This window comes from Anopheles stephensi, chromosome 3 (genome assembly GCF_013141755.1).
Source record: "Anopheles stephensi strain Indian chromosome 3, UCI_ANSTEP_V1.0, whole genome shotgun sequence".
NCBI classification, from domain to species: domain Eukaryota; kingdom Metazoa; phylum Arthropoda; class Insecta; order Diptera; family Culicidae; genus Anopheles; species Anopheles stephensi.
Window position 1 is genome coordinate 33,293,859 of NC_050203.1, and position 19,342 is coordinate 33,313,200.

General features: G+C 44.5%; 6 protein-coding genes across 6 annotated transcripts; 4 read left to right on the forward strand and 2 right to left on the reverse strand.

The window, feature by feature from the left end:
- Positions 1-267: 267 nt before the first annotated feature.
- Positions 268-1,294, reverse strand: LOC118509577 (venom allergen 5-like). The gene is made up of 3 exons (XM_036050346.1): positions 1,232-1,294; positions 656-1,163; positions 268-589 (listed from the first exon to the last, which is right to left on the reverse strand). Exons 1-3 carry the CDS (start codon positions 1,248-1,250, stop codon positions 337-339), a joined length of 780 nt encoding a protein of 259 aa, XP_035906239.1. The 5' UTR covers positions 1,251-1,294; the 3' UTR covers positions 268-336.
- A 294-nt stretch (positions 1,295-1,588) lies between these two features.
- Positions 1,589-3,271, reverse strand: LOC118509578 (antigen 5 like allergen Cul n 1-like). Its single transcript, XM_036050347.1, has 3 exons — positions 3,206-3,271; positions 2,623-3,130; positions 1,589-2,554 (listed from the first exon to the last, which is right to left on the reverse strand). Exons 1-3 carry the CDS (start codon positions 3,222-3,224, stop codon positions 2,308-2,310), a joined length of 774 nt encoding a protein of 257 aa, XP_035906240.1. The 5' UTR covers positions 3,225-3,271; the 3' UTR covers positions 1,589-2,307.
- Positions 3,272-6,366: 3,095 nt separating this feature from the next.
- LOC118509579 (antigen 5 like allergen Cul n 1-like) lies at positions 6,367-7,446 on the forward strand. The gene is made up of 3 exons (XM_036050348.1): positions 6,367-6,489; positions 6,566-7,073; positions 7,138-7,446. The coding sequence occupies exons 1-3, from the start codon at positions 6,417-6,419 to the stop codon at positions 7,388-7,390; spliced, it is 834 nt and encodes a 277-aa protein (XP_035906241.1). The 5' UTR covers positions 6,367-6,416; the 3' UTR covers positions 7,391-7,446.
- A 1,175-nt stretch (positions 7,447-8,621) lies between these two features.
- LOC118509580 (antigen 5 like allergen Cul n 1-like) lies at positions 8,622-10,476 on the forward strand. Its single transcript, XM_036050349.1, has 3 exons — positions 8,622-8,988; positions 9,054-9,561; positions 9,632-10,476. Exons 1-3 carry the CDS (start codon positions 8,970-8,972, stop codon positions 9,882-9,884), a joined length of 780 nt encoding a protein of 259 aa, XP_035906242.1. The 5' UTR covers positions 8,622-8,969; the 3' UTR covers positions 9,885-10,476.
- Positions 10,477-12,338: 1,862 nt separating this feature from the next.
- Positions 12,339-13,483, forward strand: LOC118509581 (antigen 5 like allergen Cul n 1-like). The gene is made up of 3 exons (XM_036050350.1): positions 12,339-12,493; positions 12,562-13,075; positions 13,140-13,483. Exons 1-3 carry the CDS (start codon positions 12,475-12,477, stop codon positions 13,399-13,401), a joined length of 795 nt encoding a protein of 264 aa, XP_035906243.1. The 5' UTR covers positions 12,339-12,474; the 3' UTR covers positions 13,402-13,483.
- Positions 13,484-16,026: 2,543 nt separating this feature from the next.
- LOC118509582 (antigen 5 like allergen Cul n 1-like) lies at positions 16,027-17,147 on the forward strand. The gene is made up of 3 exons (XM_036050352.1): positions 16,027-16,083; positions 16,143-16,650; positions 16,732-17,147. The coding sequence occupies exons 1-3, from the start codon at positions 16,062-16,064 to the stop codon at positions 16,979-16,981; spliced, it is 780 nt and encodes a 259-aa protein (XP_035906245.1). The 5' UTR covers positions 16,027-16,061; the 3' UTR covers positions 16,982-17,147.
- The last annotated feature ends 2,195 nt before the right edge of the window (positions 17,148-19,342 follow it).

Genomic DNA, 19,342 nt, shown 5'->3' on the forward strand with positions numbered 1-19,342 from the left:
ACTGAATTTCGATAAGACCTGAGCTGTACCCCTATTTTCTGTTCAGGTGATTATCTAGAAATTAACTCCGCTATCGGTCAATCCATTCAGCTACGATAGCGAAATCGCACACCTTTAATATCGTTTACGATCGGCATGCAACAGTTCTTCGATAGAACAAGCACGATAAGCCTCTCTTTTTTATAAGCGTTATTCTTATTTGTTTCGTTCTAAGGTTGCTGAGACCAGTCCCCTTCTTGCTGCTGAAAATCATACAGTCGGGTTCACTTGTAGAGTAACTAGACTTCATTTAATGATGGTAGAAAATATAGAACGCATTTTAATACTTTAAAATAATCAATTTGGCACAGGATTGATCGTTTCCGCCGTCGAACACAGCCCATTCAGAACAGTGGTCGGGTTGCGTCCAGTAGTACATCCGGAACCGGCAGGTCCATTCTTATATACTGGACGTTCCGCGATGTTTGCTACGGCATAGTTACAAACTGTGTAATACGTTTGGAACTCACCATCCAGCAAGTACTGCATAGCGCATCCTAGCTTATCCGTCTGATCGTTCACCATCTGTGTGAAGTATCCAATGGTCGTACTAGAAACGAAGCATAATCGATACAAAAATCTACTACAGGCTGTTGGCAGAACATGTTTCACTTACGCAGCACTTCCTTGCGGATAGCTGTTCAGCTGAGCTTGTGTGGTAACGTAGCGCTCACTCCACCAGGCATCGATGCTTTCCCTTAGCAGCTCCTCAGTTGTCTTGGTTACTCCGTAAAACTGGGACAGAGCAACGTTTTGTCCGGCCCATGCGTACACGGCAGTGTTACGACAACCGTCACGACCGATTTTGCAGCTGCGTGCATTGTTGCCAGCCTGCTTTGCCAGCTCCTCATCCCAGCTGATCGTGGGCATGCGAATCGCTGGAAGGAACAAATCCAACTGACCCAGAGCAAGTTTCGAACGGCGAGTGTTGTGCTCGGATAGAATCAATGTCTGCAGGGCCGGTGTAATTTCTACTACTGCAGGATTCTTGCCGTTGCATTCGGGTCCTCCGGGAGTTTCAGGAGGATTACAACCGACGTTCTTAACGCCGGCTGTACAGTAGCTTGTGGTGCAGTAATCGATTTGCGCCTGTAGTCCACTGACTAGGCAGCTTGCGATCGCCACTGAGAGAATAGATCGGATGATAATCATTAAAGGTTGCTGATTGGTACAACAGAATCTCACGACCTACCAAATATCCAACTTGCCATTTTTCTATCACTTGTTTCCACTCAAGATTACGAAGACTGAAGACTAACTCGGGTGCAGCTCGGGCGTTTTATATCGCTTCAAAACAAACAATTCGCGTTTCAAATCAATAATCATCGACTGCACTGTTGCAAACTAAGTTTCAGTGTGTTTGTGCTATTGCTACACTAGTACCGTTACAGGCTGATAATAATGTTGCAAGTGAGCAAATAATCTGTATCGAATATTTTTGCTCCCATTTTACAACTCGAGAGAGTGGAGTTTCCAATCTACTGAGCATTCTGTTGAATCTCCAATTTTCTTGGAGTCGAAAGCTTTCTGATGACTGAGTTGAGAATGATTGCTGCTGTAAAGTATGTCTGTATGTTTTATTCTTTGGATGGTGTATTGGTCTTCTGTTGGCAGCTTTGTGCTTTGCTAGCTAATACATAGTACAATTGATTGTATGCGAAATTCGTGTATAATAAAGAAAAACTGTCAAATTCCAAGTAAACCTGGTATATTCCTCTCGAGATGAAACATATGAAGGTGATATTTGTTTGAATTAGTTAGCCATGTGCTCAAATACGCTAAGCTACTCGAACCCCCATGTTGTAAATAGCTGTGAGCACTTTTAGGCATCGGTTCCATATCTTGTTGGAAGTTGAACTCAATAATCAGACCCAATCGAGCCTAACAGGGTAAAATCAACCAGCAGTAGCATTACAAGCTTTGCGAGCGATTGCTGACAAAACTACGGTTATCAAACAATCAGATAAACGAAAGCGCTTTCTCTCCTTGCTTCCGCTGTTACTGTTGCTGAACTGAACTGAACTGGTTCTGTGAGCGTGCGCTGCAAAAATATGAATCAAATTTAAAATTTTCAAGATATACGGCCGTCTGGCGATAAGGCAACCATTATCAAACAATTTGATAACTGAGCGACGTGCGACATTCTTTCCTGCTACTGATGAAATCTCCCACGGTTTCAATTATACAATTATTTGATTTATCGAATTATGACACAAGTTTTCGACAGTTTGATAACCCCTGATACCGATACAGAATCCCATACCCTCTTTACGGTACCGACTGCACTACCTCATTCACCGAGCACAAGCCCGGATAGCGCGAGTCCTGACCAGTGGTGCAGCCCGAGGCCGTCGTACCGCGCACATACACTGGCTGGTTGACGATGTTGGTGAACGAGTAGTTGCACACGATGTAGTACGTGATCCAGATGCCATCCTGAATCCAGTTCTGCATGGCACATCCCACGGCCCAGGTACGATCGCTCGCCATTTGCGTAAAGTGTCCAATAGCGGGTCTGTGCGGGAAGGATCTCAGTATATCAACAAACAATCTACCCAAATCCGCAAATGCTCCTCTACTTACCCCACATGGTTGCTCGGGTAGCTGTCGATGTGCGCGGTGGACGTATCGAAATGCTCATCCCACCACATGCGAACGAAATCCTCGATCAAACTCTCGACCGTGAGCGTTTGTCCGTAGAACTGTTTGATGGCCAGATTTTGACCGGCCCAGGCGAAGTCTACCGTGTTGCGACAGCGATCGTGCGCGTACACACACGACCGTGCATTGTGTCCTGCCTGCGATGCCAACTCAGCGTTCCAGACCAGTGTGGGCATGCGGCGAGCCGGGAAGAAGGGGCTCACACCACCGGAAGCGATTTGCGAACGGCGTCTGTTGTGCAGATCAAGGATGAGCGATTGCAGGTTCGCCGTGATGGGCACTACGGCTGGAGATCTTCCGGAGCAGCTGGGACCACCGCTCAGTGGTGGAGGATTGCAGCCAACATTCGGGACTCCGCTCTGGCACAGGTTGGCCGTACAGTAGTCGATCGAGTAGCTGTGGTCGATCAGACCCACCAAGAGCAGGGATGCTGAAATAGGACGGAAAAAGGTGTGGAATAAGTGACTATCACAGTCAAGTGACGATAAGGATCAAGGATCAGTACCAAGAATAAAGCGGAACATTTTGCTGAGAGAGTGCTACTGCTGGGTCACGGCTGGATTTTACCGATACTTTGATGAAGCTGTTTGGGAAAGGCTAGAGTATTTATACCTCTTTCCAGCCCCAAAAAACATTGAATTAGAGCTCTTATTGTGATGATAAGCGGAACATTATCGATTGGTTACGGTTGCTATTTCCAGGAAGGACCCCACGTCGATAAAGATTATTGTCAAATACTCGGTATTGTTAATCGTGAAAACGCTGCCAAATCAGAACTGTGTCAAAGTTATCGATAACACTGTCTGTGAGAATAAAGCAGTCAATTACTTAGGCAGACCTGCTGTGAAATTATGATGTTGTTGATAGGCGAGTCTTAATCTCCTGAAGCTGATTGTCGGAGGCTACCAAACAGCAAGGTTTATTATTATGTTTTGTTTATCTTATCTTTCTATGAGAATTTCTCATGAAGCATACGTATGACTGGTATTACTATGGGACTCTCTTCAACATTGTTGGTCTTTAAGGAACCAACTAGGTTCAGATCTATGAGTAAAGTTAACAAACATACACATTTTTTATTTCTTGTTTTAAGGAATCTCTTAGATCTGCACATCGAGTACGAGGCTCATTTTATATTCGCGGTGATCATCTTCAATGTTTTTCATATGCATTATCGCTGTACTATTATTGTTCTTATTGAGTAAGTCATATCAAACCATGTTTTTGTCTGGCCATTCCTTTTTTATTTAAATTTATTTATTTATTTAATGGTTCAATTTTTTGCAACTGCCTGTGTTTGAATTAATCGGATCGTTACACTTATAACTTGATCGTATGAGCTCAAATCGATCGATTACAGCTGTTTTCACTTGTGCATCCATTTTCCTTTTGGACTGCTTCTAAGGCCTCACGGAACTACAGGGAAAATTGGGCGTGGGCCTTCCACGCCTCCTCTGTCCGTGTAGACGGTCTAAAAGGAGTTTACGGGCTGGGTCGTCCGTTGTCATTCTCATGACGCGACCAGCCCACCGCAGCCTGGCGAGTCTCATTCGCTGTACGATGGTGAGATCACCGTACAGCTCGTCATTTTAGCGGATCCTCCATTGTCCTTCCACACATAAGGGGCTAAAAATCCTTCAAAGTTCGACAGTTTTGGACAGAGTCCAAGTCTCAGAGTCGTATGTGAGTACAGGGACTATAAATGTTCTATACAGTCCCAGTCTCGTCCGCCACGACAGGTATTTTAAATGAAGAATTGTCCTCAGACTGTAGTTATGTTATGGCAACCGATCATAGGTTGCAGCAAGCACCCTTGCGCGTAACTCGACAGTTTTGTAGACTGCAAAACCTTAGCCTTCATAATAATTGTACATGTTACATAAAAAACATAACTTATTCGCTAACAGCCTAAGCGCTGTCGAAGCACTGAATTATGGAGAGGCATTAAAGAGCTCTGATTATTTTATCCAAAAATATTGGATATTCTTAGCTATCTATTTGACAAAGCATTCAGAAAATCGCTTACATGGCTGACTGCTCATTGCGGTATTCCCGGTAATGAAAAAAAGCAGACTTCTAGGCCAAACAACAGCTTTGCATGACCCGCTGGTAAGGCATACGGGATGAGGATGAGCTCAGGAGGTTCCTGTACGTAATCTCACCACAGGTAACTCTGCGTTCCTGGTTTCACGGGCTCCCGGTGGATCTTCTCATTGCACTCATTTCACTCATGTCGAATCATTATGCAATGAACGCGCGTCTTCATAGTGTAGGCAGTGCTGGACCATCAAGGTTCCTCTGGTCCTGCGTGGACTCGAAGCGGCAAGACCTGGTTTACTATCAGCCGTTCGGGCATGTGGAAGATCCCCCGCGGTGCCGATGCGCGACATCCTTGATTAGAAGGACTGCGAATGCGGGCGGATCCTGTTCAGCTTCGCCAAAGAGATGGGAAACACCCTCTGATTCCTTCCCTCTTCCTTTCCCATAGTTGTCCAACCTAATGTAGTGTGCTATGTGTTTATTGTTTTGTTCCTTTTTCCCGCTCAATAGCTCCAATTTACGGCAGTAGCATTTTTGGCCTAAGCTGATGACAAAGCAGTACTCAAGACACCTCGCGTATTAGCGGCTGTTACCTGCGGAATGTATTAGTCTGATGCTACGATGGCTTAACTAAGTTGTTGTGTCTTTCGAACCCAGACATTCTGTCGGCGTCGTGATCGTCAGAGGCGACATCAGCACGCAACCCGTAACAAGCGAAAAGGAGAATCGAAGCTTCATCGAGGAAATTCGACGTAGAGGACTGTGCACTCAAATTCAAAAATTGAAATAAAATAAAGCATTACTCAGTACGGTAACTCTTCCTGAATGTTGATAAACTTAAAGCCAAATCATATGTAGCTGTATTTCTGAGAAGCAGAAAAAATATACGAGGAGGTTATATTTTGCTGAAGGTTTACCTGCTTTGTTTTCATCTGTTTACGAACAGTACCAGTTTCTGGACAAACAAAATCGTTCTACCAATTCTTGTTGCTAGTGCTGTCTCTTTTCATTATAATACTACCCATTCATCAGCAATAATTGAGGTGATGTAGAGACGCCAGCCTCGTAGCCGAAAATCCCCGAAATAGTAGACAAATCTGCTTGTGGAGGTAAGCAAACAGATACAAGGAGGATCTAGTCTAGCACAAACTCGTACATACCTCAACATCTCACCACTATTACCTTGGCATTGGACACAATGTTGCTTTTTACATTTCACGCAATTACAGTGTGTCTTGTTGAGTTGATCGATGTCTCGGCGCATACAAACTCATTCACAAATTTATCAAAACAACACATTTCACCTTCATCACTTCCAGTCCAAGTTAGTTTTGCATCTCAAATGAAAACACACGATCTTCACGTTCCTTGTAACCAACATACTACTACGCCCGTGACGCACGCCATACGAATGGAGCTTTATATTCCAAGAATTTCCGCTTCATTACAGAGCGCAAAGCTTCCGGCCGAGGAACGTTGTCGTCTGCGAAAATGGGAGCAATGATAACCGAGACAGATTGTTTGCGCACATGTAAGTTCGTGCTTCATCTCGTCGCTGGTGTACGGCAGTCACAAACACACCGACCAATTTTTCAATACAACACCCCATTCAGTGCCTTTAGTTTCGGCACGCGAATTGTTTGTTTTTGGAACGATATAAAACGACCGGGCTGAACATGTGTCATTTTAGAGTGAAGTTGGTGATTGAAGTGGAAACAAGTGCGAGAAAAATGGCTAGCTGGATATTCGGTAGGTAGATAGCTCTGCTTGCATGACGCTGGAACACCGGTGATAATCATCTGATCTTATGTCTGCTCTCCCTTAGTGGCGATCGTCTGCCTTATGGTCAGTGGACTTCAGGCCCAAACCAACTACTGCACCACAACGTACTGCCGTGCTGGAGTCGCGAACGTCGGTTGTAACCCACCAGGAACACCTGGTGGCACTAGCTGCACTGGCAAGAGTCCCGTGGTGATCGTGCTAAACTCTACCTTCCAATCGTTGGTCCTGACCGAGCACAATACCCGCCGATCGCAGCTTGCTCTTGGGCAGCTTAATTCGTTCCTTCCGGCACGCCGCATGCCCACAATCACCTGGGATGCCGAGCTGGCAAAGCAGGCCGGCAACAATGCACGCAGCTGCGTCTACGGCCATGATCGTTGCCGTAATACGCCGGTGTACGCGTGGGCCGGACAGAACATCTACATGTCCCAGTTTTACGGTATGACCAAAACGATTGACCAGCTGCTTAAGGAAGGTATCAACTCTTGGTGGAGTGAGTTCAACGTCACCACGCAAGCTCAGCTGAACAGCTATCCGTCCAACTATGTTGGGTAAGTGTAGTGCGTTCGTCATATTGGATTGGAAATTTACAGCTTCCGTACCTTCCGTTTGCAGACCGGCGATTGGACACTTCACACAGATGGCAAGCGATCAAACGGCCAAGTTGGGGTGCGCCATGCAGAACTGGTTGGATGGTCAGTGGAAAACGTACTACCTGGTGTGTAACTATGCCGTCACAAATGTCCTCGGTCGTGCCACTTACAAGAATGGAACCGTCGCTTCCTCATGTACTACTGGACCTAATCCGACCGCAGGTCTTAGTGGACTGTGTTCAACAGCAGAAACGATCAATCCTGTTCCGAACTAAAGTAATATAATGTAATAAAGCTCAACCGTAGCCAACCCTAAGGCATAAACAGTAAACTCGTTTACCGATCAAGCAGCTTTCTATCTACGACAAACTGGTGCAGTGATGGTGTAAAAAGGTTTCACTTACGTCAATGACCTACAGATAGCATCACATACTAACACTTTGATAACTTTGAGTTGGCTTAAAACACATCTTGGCTGTGTTCTCCGAAGCATTCAAACAGCCATTACAGAGTAACAGAGAACACAGCTTAACAACCTGATCTGAATAATTGAAACAGCTGTTCAGCTGGATCTACACTGAAAATTGGAAGATAAATTATTGCACCTCTCGCTTAAATGGATAAAGCTTATGTCTCAAAATATAGAACTAAAATAGAACAAATAGAATTTTCTCGGTTTTTCTCTTTTTATCTATTTTTGTTGTATTTCTGAGAGATTTTGATAGTCCACTGTACTGTAAACGCCCTATGGTATGCAAAATGCAACGCACGCTTCATTAATTACCCAACAGTATGTACTGTGGGTATGTTGCTGGACATAATTTTGAATAGAATTGTTTTATTTTTATTTTAGTAAACTTATATTATACTTATATTATTTAGCTAATTTTCTTTAATTATTTTTGGGTGAATATATTTCACAGTCACCACATGCGGTGGTGATAATACGGAATCAGTCCGTCATCATTAAAAAAAAAAACTTAAATTATTTGAAAATATTACCAATGCGAATCGATATTATTACTTTAATTCATTTCTCTAATAGGTTTCCTTAGATAATTCACTTTAAATTTTAACTTTAGTAGGATTAAAACGTTATTTCCTTTTGATTTTATTTGTCAAATCATTCGTAGGATGAAGAATAACCAGATAAATGCAACTTCAAACTTTCAAGCACATCTGAGATATTCAACCGCAATAGATACAGAACCAATTACATCAACACCGATAACACAGTAAAACAAACTGCCATTAAAATATAAACAATACGAAATAGTCGAAATGGAACACTATCATAAACGAAAAACCTTCAAAACCACAAGCAAACCTTTATTTTTTGGCCAGCCAACAGAATGTCTTCAAACACAAACCAAAACATCTTATAGCTGTTACCTTGGCATTGGATACATTGTTTACCTTTACACTAGCACAATCAACATGTGTTTTGTAATGCAGTGTGAGATAACTATGTCTGTGTACAAACTCCTCCACAAATCTGTTACAAACACTTAGAACTTTTTTTTGGAAAAACAAAATAGCGTTCTTAATGAAAACACTCACAGCTACATCTGTGACTCGCGGTAATAAAGCTTTCGAGGTCGAATCATCTCGGAACAAAGTGCTTCCGGGCAGAGTAAGATGAGTTCTCTATTTTCAAAAATGGTTGTTAAATTTCTATCTTTTTTACGTGTGGCGCCAAAAACACAAACACACCTGAAAGTTTAGAACACGCTGGCTCACACGATGCACCCTTTTTTGGCACGCAAAACGCGTTTGGCTTGAAGCGATATAAATCAGCCACAAGTTGCACAAGTGTCAGTCTAACGTGAGGTCGTGGGCTTGCGTGTGCGAAAAATGGCAACCTGGATACTCGGTAGGTAGATCGATTCTGACAAATCTAGCTCTCCTGTGATGATCATCTGATCTCTCCGCTCTTAGTGGCGATCGCATCCTGCTTGATTGGTGGACTACAAGCCCAAACCAACTACTGCACCACATCTTACTGCCGTAGCGGACTTCCGAACATCGGTTGTAAACCGCCTGGAACACCCGGTGGACCTGGCTGTAATGGAAAAAGTCCCGAGGCGATAGTGCTAAACTCTACCTACCAATCGTTCATCCTCAACGAGCACAACACACGCCGATCGCAGTTTGCTCTGGGTCGGTTATCGTCGTTCCTTCCGGCAAGCCGCATGCCCACGCTCACCTGGGATGCGGAGCTGGCAAAGCAGGCCGGCAACAATGCACGTAACTGCACCTTTGCAAACGATCCCTGCCGTAATACGGCCGTGTACGCATGGGCTGGACAAAATCTTGCTTTTACAAAGTTTTTCGGCATAACCAAGACGATCGAGCAGTTGCTTAAGGAAGCGATTGAAAGCTGGTGGAGTGAGAACAGTGTTACTACACAAGCGCAACTAAACAGCTATCCAAGAACGACTACTGGGTAAGTGAAATGGCCCCGTGTTGAATGAAGGTTACACAGGAGATGCTATTTTCTGGTGTTCCCGTTTCAGACCAAGAATTGCCCAGTTTACACAGATGGTGAGTGATCAAACTGCCCGTATGGGATGCGCACTGCAGCACTGGCTGCAGTCACCGTTGAAAGTGTACTATCTTGTCTGTAACTATGCCGTAACCAACGTCATGGGTACTCCTGTGTACAAGCGCGGTGCCGTCGGCTCGGGCTGTACTACTGGCCGCAATCCGAATCCTACTCTTAATGGGCTATGTTCGGTAGCTGAAAAAATCAACCCCGTGCCCAACTGAGCAGATGCGATGCAATAAATAAATTAATGACTCCACGTCCCACTACCTACTGACCTACTAACTAAGCACAGCACTAAACTCATTTCACTCGCCTCAGTAATAGGCTCTGTGACACTGTAACGTATTCTTCTTCCAGATTTGTTTTGCCTTTCCGTGAATACCAATTTCAAAACAGCTGTTGTCTGTTATGGCATCTCGTTTGAAGCATCTAGCGCGGTGCGATAGAAATGAAGCGCACCAGCCTTATCTGTGCAATTTGAACAGATGTTCAGCTATCTAGATATTGAGAGTGAGGTAACTGAGGTAGACAAGACTTGAATACTTTTTTTGGATCTTTACCACCGTTCTTCTTTTTTTTTGTTAATTTACACATTTTTCCGTGAGCTATTTGCTGTTCAAATCCCTTAAAGTACCTGATGGACTTCCAATTTATGAAGTTTTTTTGTCTTGTATTCTTAGTGCACGGTGTTCTTGTTGTACGATGCAAATTAACATCATAATATTTAAAGCAAGTTTTACTCACATGAACAGGGTGTTCAAGCCAAATTTGAGAGTTTTCTAGGGGGAAAAAATTGAGAAAGATAAATTATTTAGAGTATTTTTTCATGGAAAGAGTTGTTTAGCTTATCATGCTTTTAATTGAAATTATTCGAAATATCTGCCTTCCGTATTGATATTGGCCTCGATCCGACATTGGAACTTTGAACCCTTGGCTGATAATGATTCTTCTTCTGCTTCTTTCTTGGCCTAACGACCTCTTAAGTCATTTCTGGCTTACTAGACTTAATGATACCGCATAGTCGGATAGTCACTCCTCACTATGGGAGAACGGCTCAGATGAGATATGAACCCAGGTCCTGACGTGTGAAGACCGGCGCCGCTGCCACATCTACCACTGGGTGAGTAAGTTTGATTGTTCTATTGGAATTTCAGTTTATTTCACCATGAACAAGTCAACAACAGTCCAAGAAACTTAGGTCTGGGGTGGTCTTTTCCGGAAAATTTAACAGGAGGAAGCCGATCGAACTCCATCCGATCGTCTCTTGGGTGTCTTTCTAACACAAAATTTTCTTAAGAAGCTTGTTGCAGTTTTCCATTTCACTTCGATTCGATTTCACGGGGTTTTTTTGTCGTTCATTTATAGAGGCTTTGGGTCTTTGAGATCTTTCCTGTCTCTATTGCTACATATGTTTGGTAAAAACAATTGTGAGTATGGCTTAACCATTGCTTAACTGTAATACTTCGTATAATATGAAAACTATTGTGCTATAAATTTATAGCTCTCGGTACAGGTTGCTGATGTGTAAAAATCGAATGAGGCGGTCCTGCTGTTGTTTGTCGCATGATGGTATGATGGCTAGATCGGTATCAAGTTAGCAAGTGGCTCGTTTGTATGGTGTATCCATGGCAATCGGTAAGGATGTGGCGGACGGTAATGTCGACGCCACAGAAACTGCAAAGTGGAGAACTGGATCTGTCGAGAAGATAGGAGTGTGTCAGGCGGGTGTGACCAATGCGGGAAAGGACTCGTTGGATGTGGCTGGAGGTTGTGCCAGGTGGTGTTCCAGTGTTGAGCGACTATTGCGTTAGTGAAGCGGATGACGTCTCGGCGCGAAAGAGTGCTGTGTGGCTCGGCCGGACATAGCCCTTCGTTGGCTAGCCGGCCGGCTCTTTCGTTTCCGTCGATTCCGAAATGGCCCGGAATCCAACATAAAACTATTACAGGTGATGGGAGGATATCGTCAAGGATCTGGATGTGAGGGTCTTTAGAGAAGCCGTTTTTAAGGGCGGTTAGAACACTAGCACTGTCGATCCGAAGTCCTTCGTCGACGGCAAGTCGGATGGCTATTGCTTCAATAGAAAATATGATGGGGATGATAAGGGAGCTGGATGGCGCAGTTTTCGAGTATTGGCGATGTGGCTACTTTTTCCGGTTCTCCGGAGGTGGTTGGTAAGTTGTTGCAGGTCGGTGTTAGCTCTGGTAATGAGGGTCGATTTCACGGTGTTAAAGGAGTCCTCTGAACCTTCATGATGTTCCGATTCCGATGTGATTTGTTTCCATAATTCGGGAGGGATAAACTTGTTTGATTCAATCGACATTTTTCTCACTGTTAACAAACGTTGTTAGGTTTGGAATGAGATATCGCTTGTTTTAATATGACAGGCCAGCGACGAAATATAAAAAAAACACACACAATTGTCAAATTTGGCTCGATCACCCTGTACCAGGTAAAGAATATACTTCCATTTAGCTTACTCACCCGAGCAGAATAGGAATAAATCTTGCCTACAGTCATTGTTCATCGTATTGATACCCTCACAATCGCTTTAAACCTATCCGTTTTACGGCGTAAACCGCACGTTAGAAACAGGTAACGCCCTGTAAGTGGTTGGAATTTCCTCATTATCTTTACGATATTCTTTTGCGACATTTTCGCACTCTCGCCTTTTCTAAATTGCATTCGTAATTTGCAACGCCACATCACACAACCACACAGGCACACGCAAGACTCTGCTGCATATAAAGCTGTGCTTTCATAACGAGTACTTGCATTTTCATTTCGAAAGATCAACTTCGACCGTACACGACATGTTTTATTCAGTGTTGGGTGAGTCTAAGAAATTGCATAAATATTAAACTTGGTAGTGAATGTGTTCGATTTTTTCCTGTTTTAAGCTATACTTTCTGTGCTGGGACTTTTCCCTGGCAGTTATCAGCTAACCAACAACTACTGCGAGGCGGATTACTGTGAGCCGGGATTGACCAATGTGGGCTGTAATCCACCGCCGAAAGAAGGAGGCCCTGAATGCCGTGGAAAGCAAACCGTCAATGCTAACTTAACCATATTTGGACAAACGTTTGTGTTGCACGAGCATAATAAGTTGCGATCGCAGCTTGCCAGTGGTCTGTTGGGATCGTTTGCCGCCGCTTCCCGTATGCCACAGCTCGTGTGGGACAGTGAGCTAGCGAGTCAAGCGTCACACAACGCGCGCTCTTGTCGGTTTGACCACGACGAGTGTAGAAATACGGAACAGTTCCGGTTTGTGGGACAAAATATCGCTTTGATCCGATACATGGGTCCACGGAAGGGCTTAAACGAGCTGATGGGTAGAGAGATCGCTCTGTGGTGGAGCGAGCATAATGTGACGGTGCAGGAACATTTGGATAAATTTCCCTCCGAAGAACCAGAGTGAGTAGATGCAATCGGACGTGCGCATGATGAAGCTTTTGAATAATCTCTCGATTTTTCCTAGACCCGAAATCGGCCACTTCACGCAGATGGTTAGTGATCGTACGTGGAAGATCGGATGCTCCGCACAGCAGTGGATCGACAGTGAGCAGTACAATGTGTTTTACTTCGTGTGCAACTACTCGTTTACCAACATGGTTGGACAGCCGGTGTACTTGAAGGGGAAACCGGCGTCCCGATGCGCTACCGGTGTAAGCAAACTCTATCCCGGGTTGTGTTCGATCCACGAGCGCGTTTACTCCACACCGACTGCAATTACGAACTAGGTGCGTGTGGTGGGAAAAGGAATTGTTATGAAATAATAAATTAAATTCACATATAAGTGTTTTCTAACTTATTTACTTGTAAGTGATGTTCAACAAATATGTTCAGTTAATTGTTATATTTTATCGATGAAAGAACCATCCACAGTTTCCACAGCAAGAGCTAAACTAGCTTTTGATAACTAACTGAAAAATATAAATCAAGGTAGATATTGCTAGAGATTGGAACAACAAAACACACAGGCATTTACATTTTTAATGTTATCAGGTCTTAGTAAAAAAAACTGAAAGAGCAAGCATAAAAAATGTTGATAGCATTCCAAATAATTTCCTTAACAGACTCCAAACAACATTCGCGTTGAATGCTCATCTGCAGCGTATAACTCTGGCTCAGACCAAGGTGTGTGGCTGCGGTGACGGATTTCACGATGTGGATCACCTTCTGTGGTCCTGCGTGGAGTTTGAATCCGCAAGACCCTCCTGGTTGGGAGCAGTCGAGAGCATCGGCAGACGACCGGGCATAGAAATCAGGGAAGTGTTGTCGACTAGGGACCTCGCTTACATGAGGCTCATCTTCCGATTCGTCAGAGACAACGGTCTTATCCTTTGATTCCGCATCCCCATTATCCTTCCAATCCATATCCGCCATTCTTTTTTTGTTATTCGTTGTGTTGTCTTTGTCTTAAGTGTTTTTTGTAACGCCACGAATGATCCGTTGACGGAACAATGTCATCTGGGCTCAATGACAGCGTTGTCGTAAAAAGAGGGGCAGACTTTATGCAACAGTGTTCTTCCATTCCAGTCTTGATGGAGTGAGTTCGGTCTTGCTGGCGTTGGGTTCGGAGGTGGTCGGCGGGTTCAACCCCGGGATTAGCAGAGGCCCTGCTGTTACGGGATAGAGCTCGCCTATAGCTTCTGAGTTCGGTGCAGGCCTGGTCGAGCTTTGGCTATCACTGCTGAGGTGCTTGAGGAACACTGTTCGCAGGCAAGTTTTTGTGTTGTCCGGTTCACTGTTTGGTTATTGTTTCAGCCCAGACCCGATAGTCGGAAGGACGATGTCCAAAATCCGATCCACCGACACCTGAACCCCAAATCCAGCCATCACATCCATAGAAACAGCAATAGAACCGGTTCCAGATAACTAACATCTCCATCATCTACACCAACAACCTGGATCCAGACCCCGCAACCACCTCACACTCACAACCGAGCAAACAATAAGGCAAATAATAGCGAGGAAATGCCTTGTTAATTTTTGTGAATTGTAATAGTCAACACACGCGGCGTTGACCACACGGCGTCGAGCCGTAATACTAAAAATATAAATTAATAGACTCCAAACATCTTAACATAGAACATATTTTTACTTTATGATGAAGAAATTAACTGTCCCGGGCCGTTATAATTAAAATTATTCAATGTTGACAAAAATCAGTCTAATTGTGGGTTAAAACAACAGAGTATTGTAGCAAATTAAGGACAAAATGCTTCAAAAATATATTTATAATAACCTTAGAACATTTGCTAAATTTTTGTATTCTGCTATGCAATCACAAACTATTCTCTCTTACTCTCTCTCTCTCGCCTTGGCATAACGACATGTTAGATAATGCCTGCCATTTCTGGCTTACAATACTTATGAATAACGCATAGTTGGATAGTCAGATCTCACCAAGAGTATTTTTGACCCGAAATTTGGATGTCTTGTTGCCTAAACGTTAGTCCGTTGCTTAAACGTTAGGGTCCAGTCCAAGAAACTGGAAATTGAATCCAATCCCGTACAGTCTTATCGTACGTGGATCTCATAATCCTTAGCTTAAACAAAGTCACAATCTCTCCAGTCCGTAGAGCCACGGAGGCATGAAAATAAATGAGCTACTTGGAGTTTTTTGAAGCAAACAAATCGATCCAAAAGGTAGAATATTGAGAGCCACGTAAACTGAAGCTAATATAAAAAATCTGTTTGGCTTAATGACTTTCTAACTCATGCCTGCCTTAAAGGGCACAACGTAGCGGTCATATCACAATCGAATATTGCTTTAGGGTTCTATCGAAAAAAAGATTCAAAAAAGAATTCTTTTTAAGGGGAAAAAGAAGACAAAAGTGACGATAAAACAATAGTTTTTCTATTCCATTCTATAATTTCATCTTAAATTCATGTCAATCCATACGATACTAATATTCCCACTGTGCAAAATCACACAAGCGCCTAGATGTATACTATACAAATAAAACGTTGATGTGCCTTAGCAAATGCACGCTTCATTTTTCACTCCATCAACGATCAAGCGCAAAGTAAACGATTTAAAACAATTACAGTGGGAAATATTTACACTACACAACATCTCACTTCATCCATCATCACCATCATCGGCGTAATACGCAAGCAAACAACTCCTGCCAACAACACTTTACAGTTGCATTAACACGGCCTGTTGACTGTCTTATTTCTCTCTCTCTCTCTCTCTCTCCATTACCCAGTGCAGCTCAGCACAGTGTTGAAACGGAAGAATGATTGCGCGAGAAAGCTTTGTTAGCACAGGTGAAGCTAAGTTTTCTTCCGACCCGCCACTGTTGTGCGGGAAAGCAACAACGGGAGCAGATAATCTTTGATTCGTATAAATGTGGTCCGTTGTATAGGGGGGTCCATCAATCCGTTTACAATGGCCATCTGGATCGCTTGTGGTGCGTTTGCGTTACAGATTTACAAAACCATTTTCACACTCTTTTCAATCGCTTTTTAGTTTCAGTTCTGCTGCTTGTCCTGCTGGATGTAACTGCGGGCGGTAAATACTGTCGAAGCGATCTTTGTCCACGCGGCGGTCCGCATGTCGGCTGTAATCCACCACCATTTTCCGGCGGTCCTACGTGTCGCAGCATGAAGGGCGCAAAGAAGATTTCGCTAAAGAACTTAAAATCCTTCATCACGGATGAGCACAATCTTAACCGGTCGAACATTGCGCTGGGCCGGATTGCACCCTATCCGAAGGCGGTCAAGATGCCAACGCTTACGTGGGACGCGGAGCTTGAGGCGCTTGCCGATGCGAATGCACGGTCCTGCAACTATGGGCACGACAGGTGTCGAGCGACGGACAAGTTCCCGTACGCCGGGCAAAACATTGCCATCACGCAGTTCTTCGGGTACAAGTTCACCGAGAAGGATCTGATCCATAAGTTTGTCTCGAGCTGGTGGAGTGAATATTTGGACGCCAGGCCGGAACACATCGCGAAGTATCCGACGTCGTACAGAGGGTAAGCGTTGGTGTGATGGCTGACTGGGAAGAGAAAATGTGATGGTGAATGGGTTGTTTTTTGTTTTTCGCTCCTTTCCAGAAAACCCATCGGTCACTTCACGCAGATCGCCAGTGATCGTAGCACGAAGGTGGGTTGCTCGATGTGGTACTGGAAGGATGGTCAGATGGATGTGTACTACTTCGTGTGCAACTACTCGACGACAAACATCATGGATCGATCAGTGTATCAGTCCGGTCCAACCGGTTCACAGTGCAAAACCGGACGGAACTCCAAATTCCCTGGCCTCTGCAATTCGAACGAGGAACCACGCTCTATTATGGATCCTTAAGGTGTTGGTGCTTAAGACATCAACTCCATCTCTAGCATGGCTCTAATTGGGTTGTTAATTTATCAAAAATAGTTGAAGAAGCTCTAAAAAATATTTCACATAAAGAACTTCAAAAATTTAGGCATCGAAATCTTGTCCCATAATAAAACGATGAGCACTTAATCGAGTTCCCGATCATCCTATTATCTTAATCACGGACCTAACCGAATCGCGGGCTGCCGAGGGTAACAATGAAACCCCCTCATCTTGCACATCCGAAGCAATGCAGACAACTAATCATCCTCGCGAAGTGTGTCCGTCATCGAGCGCCAGCTGTGTCGCTGACACACGGTCCATTACTAAATTTACGACCACGACTGGTGTGTCCTCCAAGCAGTCCTCCAGACCTATCGCACGTACCGGAAAAAGCAGGAAGCTCTCGATTAGCATAACAAAGCTTGGGCAGGACTGTTCGTTTACCGTACGACTGTGCTGGAATGGTGGAAAAATAAATCAATGGTGGCTCGGGAAGAGAGAAAAAGAACTCGTTGTACGACAGGTTCACGTTCAAGTACAAAGTAGCACCGACGACCAACCCAGCCTTTGCGACAATGCATCTCTGCACGCTTCGCGAATGAGATTACTTCCAAAGTTTGGCATGGGTCTTGGGATGCCTCGCTCTCGACGTTTCAGTTTTCAAGCGCCTGGCCATTGTTGCATATTCACCCCGCCAGCCATACCCGGGTATAATTTATACGACGCAAAACGGGGTGGTGGGTGCCGCCTTTATCGTCTGCAGGGAAAACTGCAAGCACATACGCTCAGCTAGCTACTGAGACATGCATCCTGGCAGCCGCCGGCACACGCTGTGGAGCTTTAATCGGAGCGACCCGGGACAGTCCGAGCAAACGAAAGAAAAAAAAAACCCGGGACCCGACAGCATCACTCTCGCTTTCGCTCTCACGCTACTGAGTTGGTCTTGGGTGAGATGTCCTGCCCGAGTGTGCATCTCCCTTGGGCTACCGTGACAGACCGGCACCTGATACCGATTTGTGAGCAGCTTAAACGCTCCGCCAGCCGGACGACCGTACCCGGATGCCGAAAGCTAAATAGGAAGAGGACGTACAACCATCATCCCACACACCCGTAAACAGACCGACGGCACCTTCCAGCCAAGCAGACGGAGTAGTTCCGCTTTTTTCGTTTTATTCCTTTTTTATAATTGGAATTTATCTTCCTCGTGCATCCCCGTTCTCTCCTTCGCTCGATTGCCTTTTAAAGTGCGGGCGTAACACAGAAACTTCCGTCTAGACGGAATTTTGGCATTCCGAGACGGCAGCAAGATTCGGCAACCAAGTGCAATACGAGAAGAAAAATGAACCTTCGAGCGTTGCGCTCCTTTTCGTTGCGTTGCGTCCATGGTGCAACATGGAAAACTTTATCCATTTTTCGAGTTTTCCAAGATTCGGAAACGTCTCGGTGCTTTGTGGGGTTTTTTTTTTTTGGGGCCTGAAATGTCTGGCTATCCGGTCAGCCATTGAGGTGTGGAAAACATCCGTACGCTGGAAATCGAATTTATTCATCCATCCGGACGCTGCATGACGTGGTATGGGAGTCCATTCGGCGGTTATGGTTAGCCATTATATGCAATCGATGGTGTTTCGATGCGAGATGGGTGTATTCATTATGAGCGTTTTATGCATGGATTAGGGTGTGATTTCTCTTTGGCCTCGTTGGCGTTGGTAGGAGAAGGTTCTTTTCGTGGAGTGCAATAATTATGCAAGTTGATGTGACGAAGTTGGAGGAAATGGTTTTAGGCGCATGAATAATGCATTGGTATTGTTTGATTTGAGGTTTGATGCAACTTATTACAGCAAGTCTTAAAGTCAACGTATTGGCCTCAGTTTAAAAAAAATCTTTTCAAATTCTTAAATTCAGTATGTGTCATATAGCGAACATCAAGTTGCATACATTGAGGCGTATGTATTCGAATCGCTATGGACAGGTAAGTGGTTCTAACTAGACTTTCTTTCTTTTGTTTATGTTTAAGGTATGTGAACTCACTGCATTTTTAAAATAATAATCTTCAATATTAATTGGGGCCTAGTCGAAAGGGCCTATTCCAAGGAGTCTATTCCAAGGGTCCTAGTCCTAGGGGACTAGTTCAACGGGCCTGCTCCAAGGGGTCTAGTTAAAGGGGCCTATTCCAAGGGGACAATTCCAAGGAGCCTAGTTGAAGGAGCCTAGTTCAAGGGGACCAGTTCAACAGGTCTGTTCCAAGGAGCCTGCTCCAAGGGGCCTACTCCACGGGTCCTACTCCAAGGGGTCTAGTCCAAGCGGCCTAGTTCAATGGGCCTATTCCAAAGAGCCTATTCCAAGGGT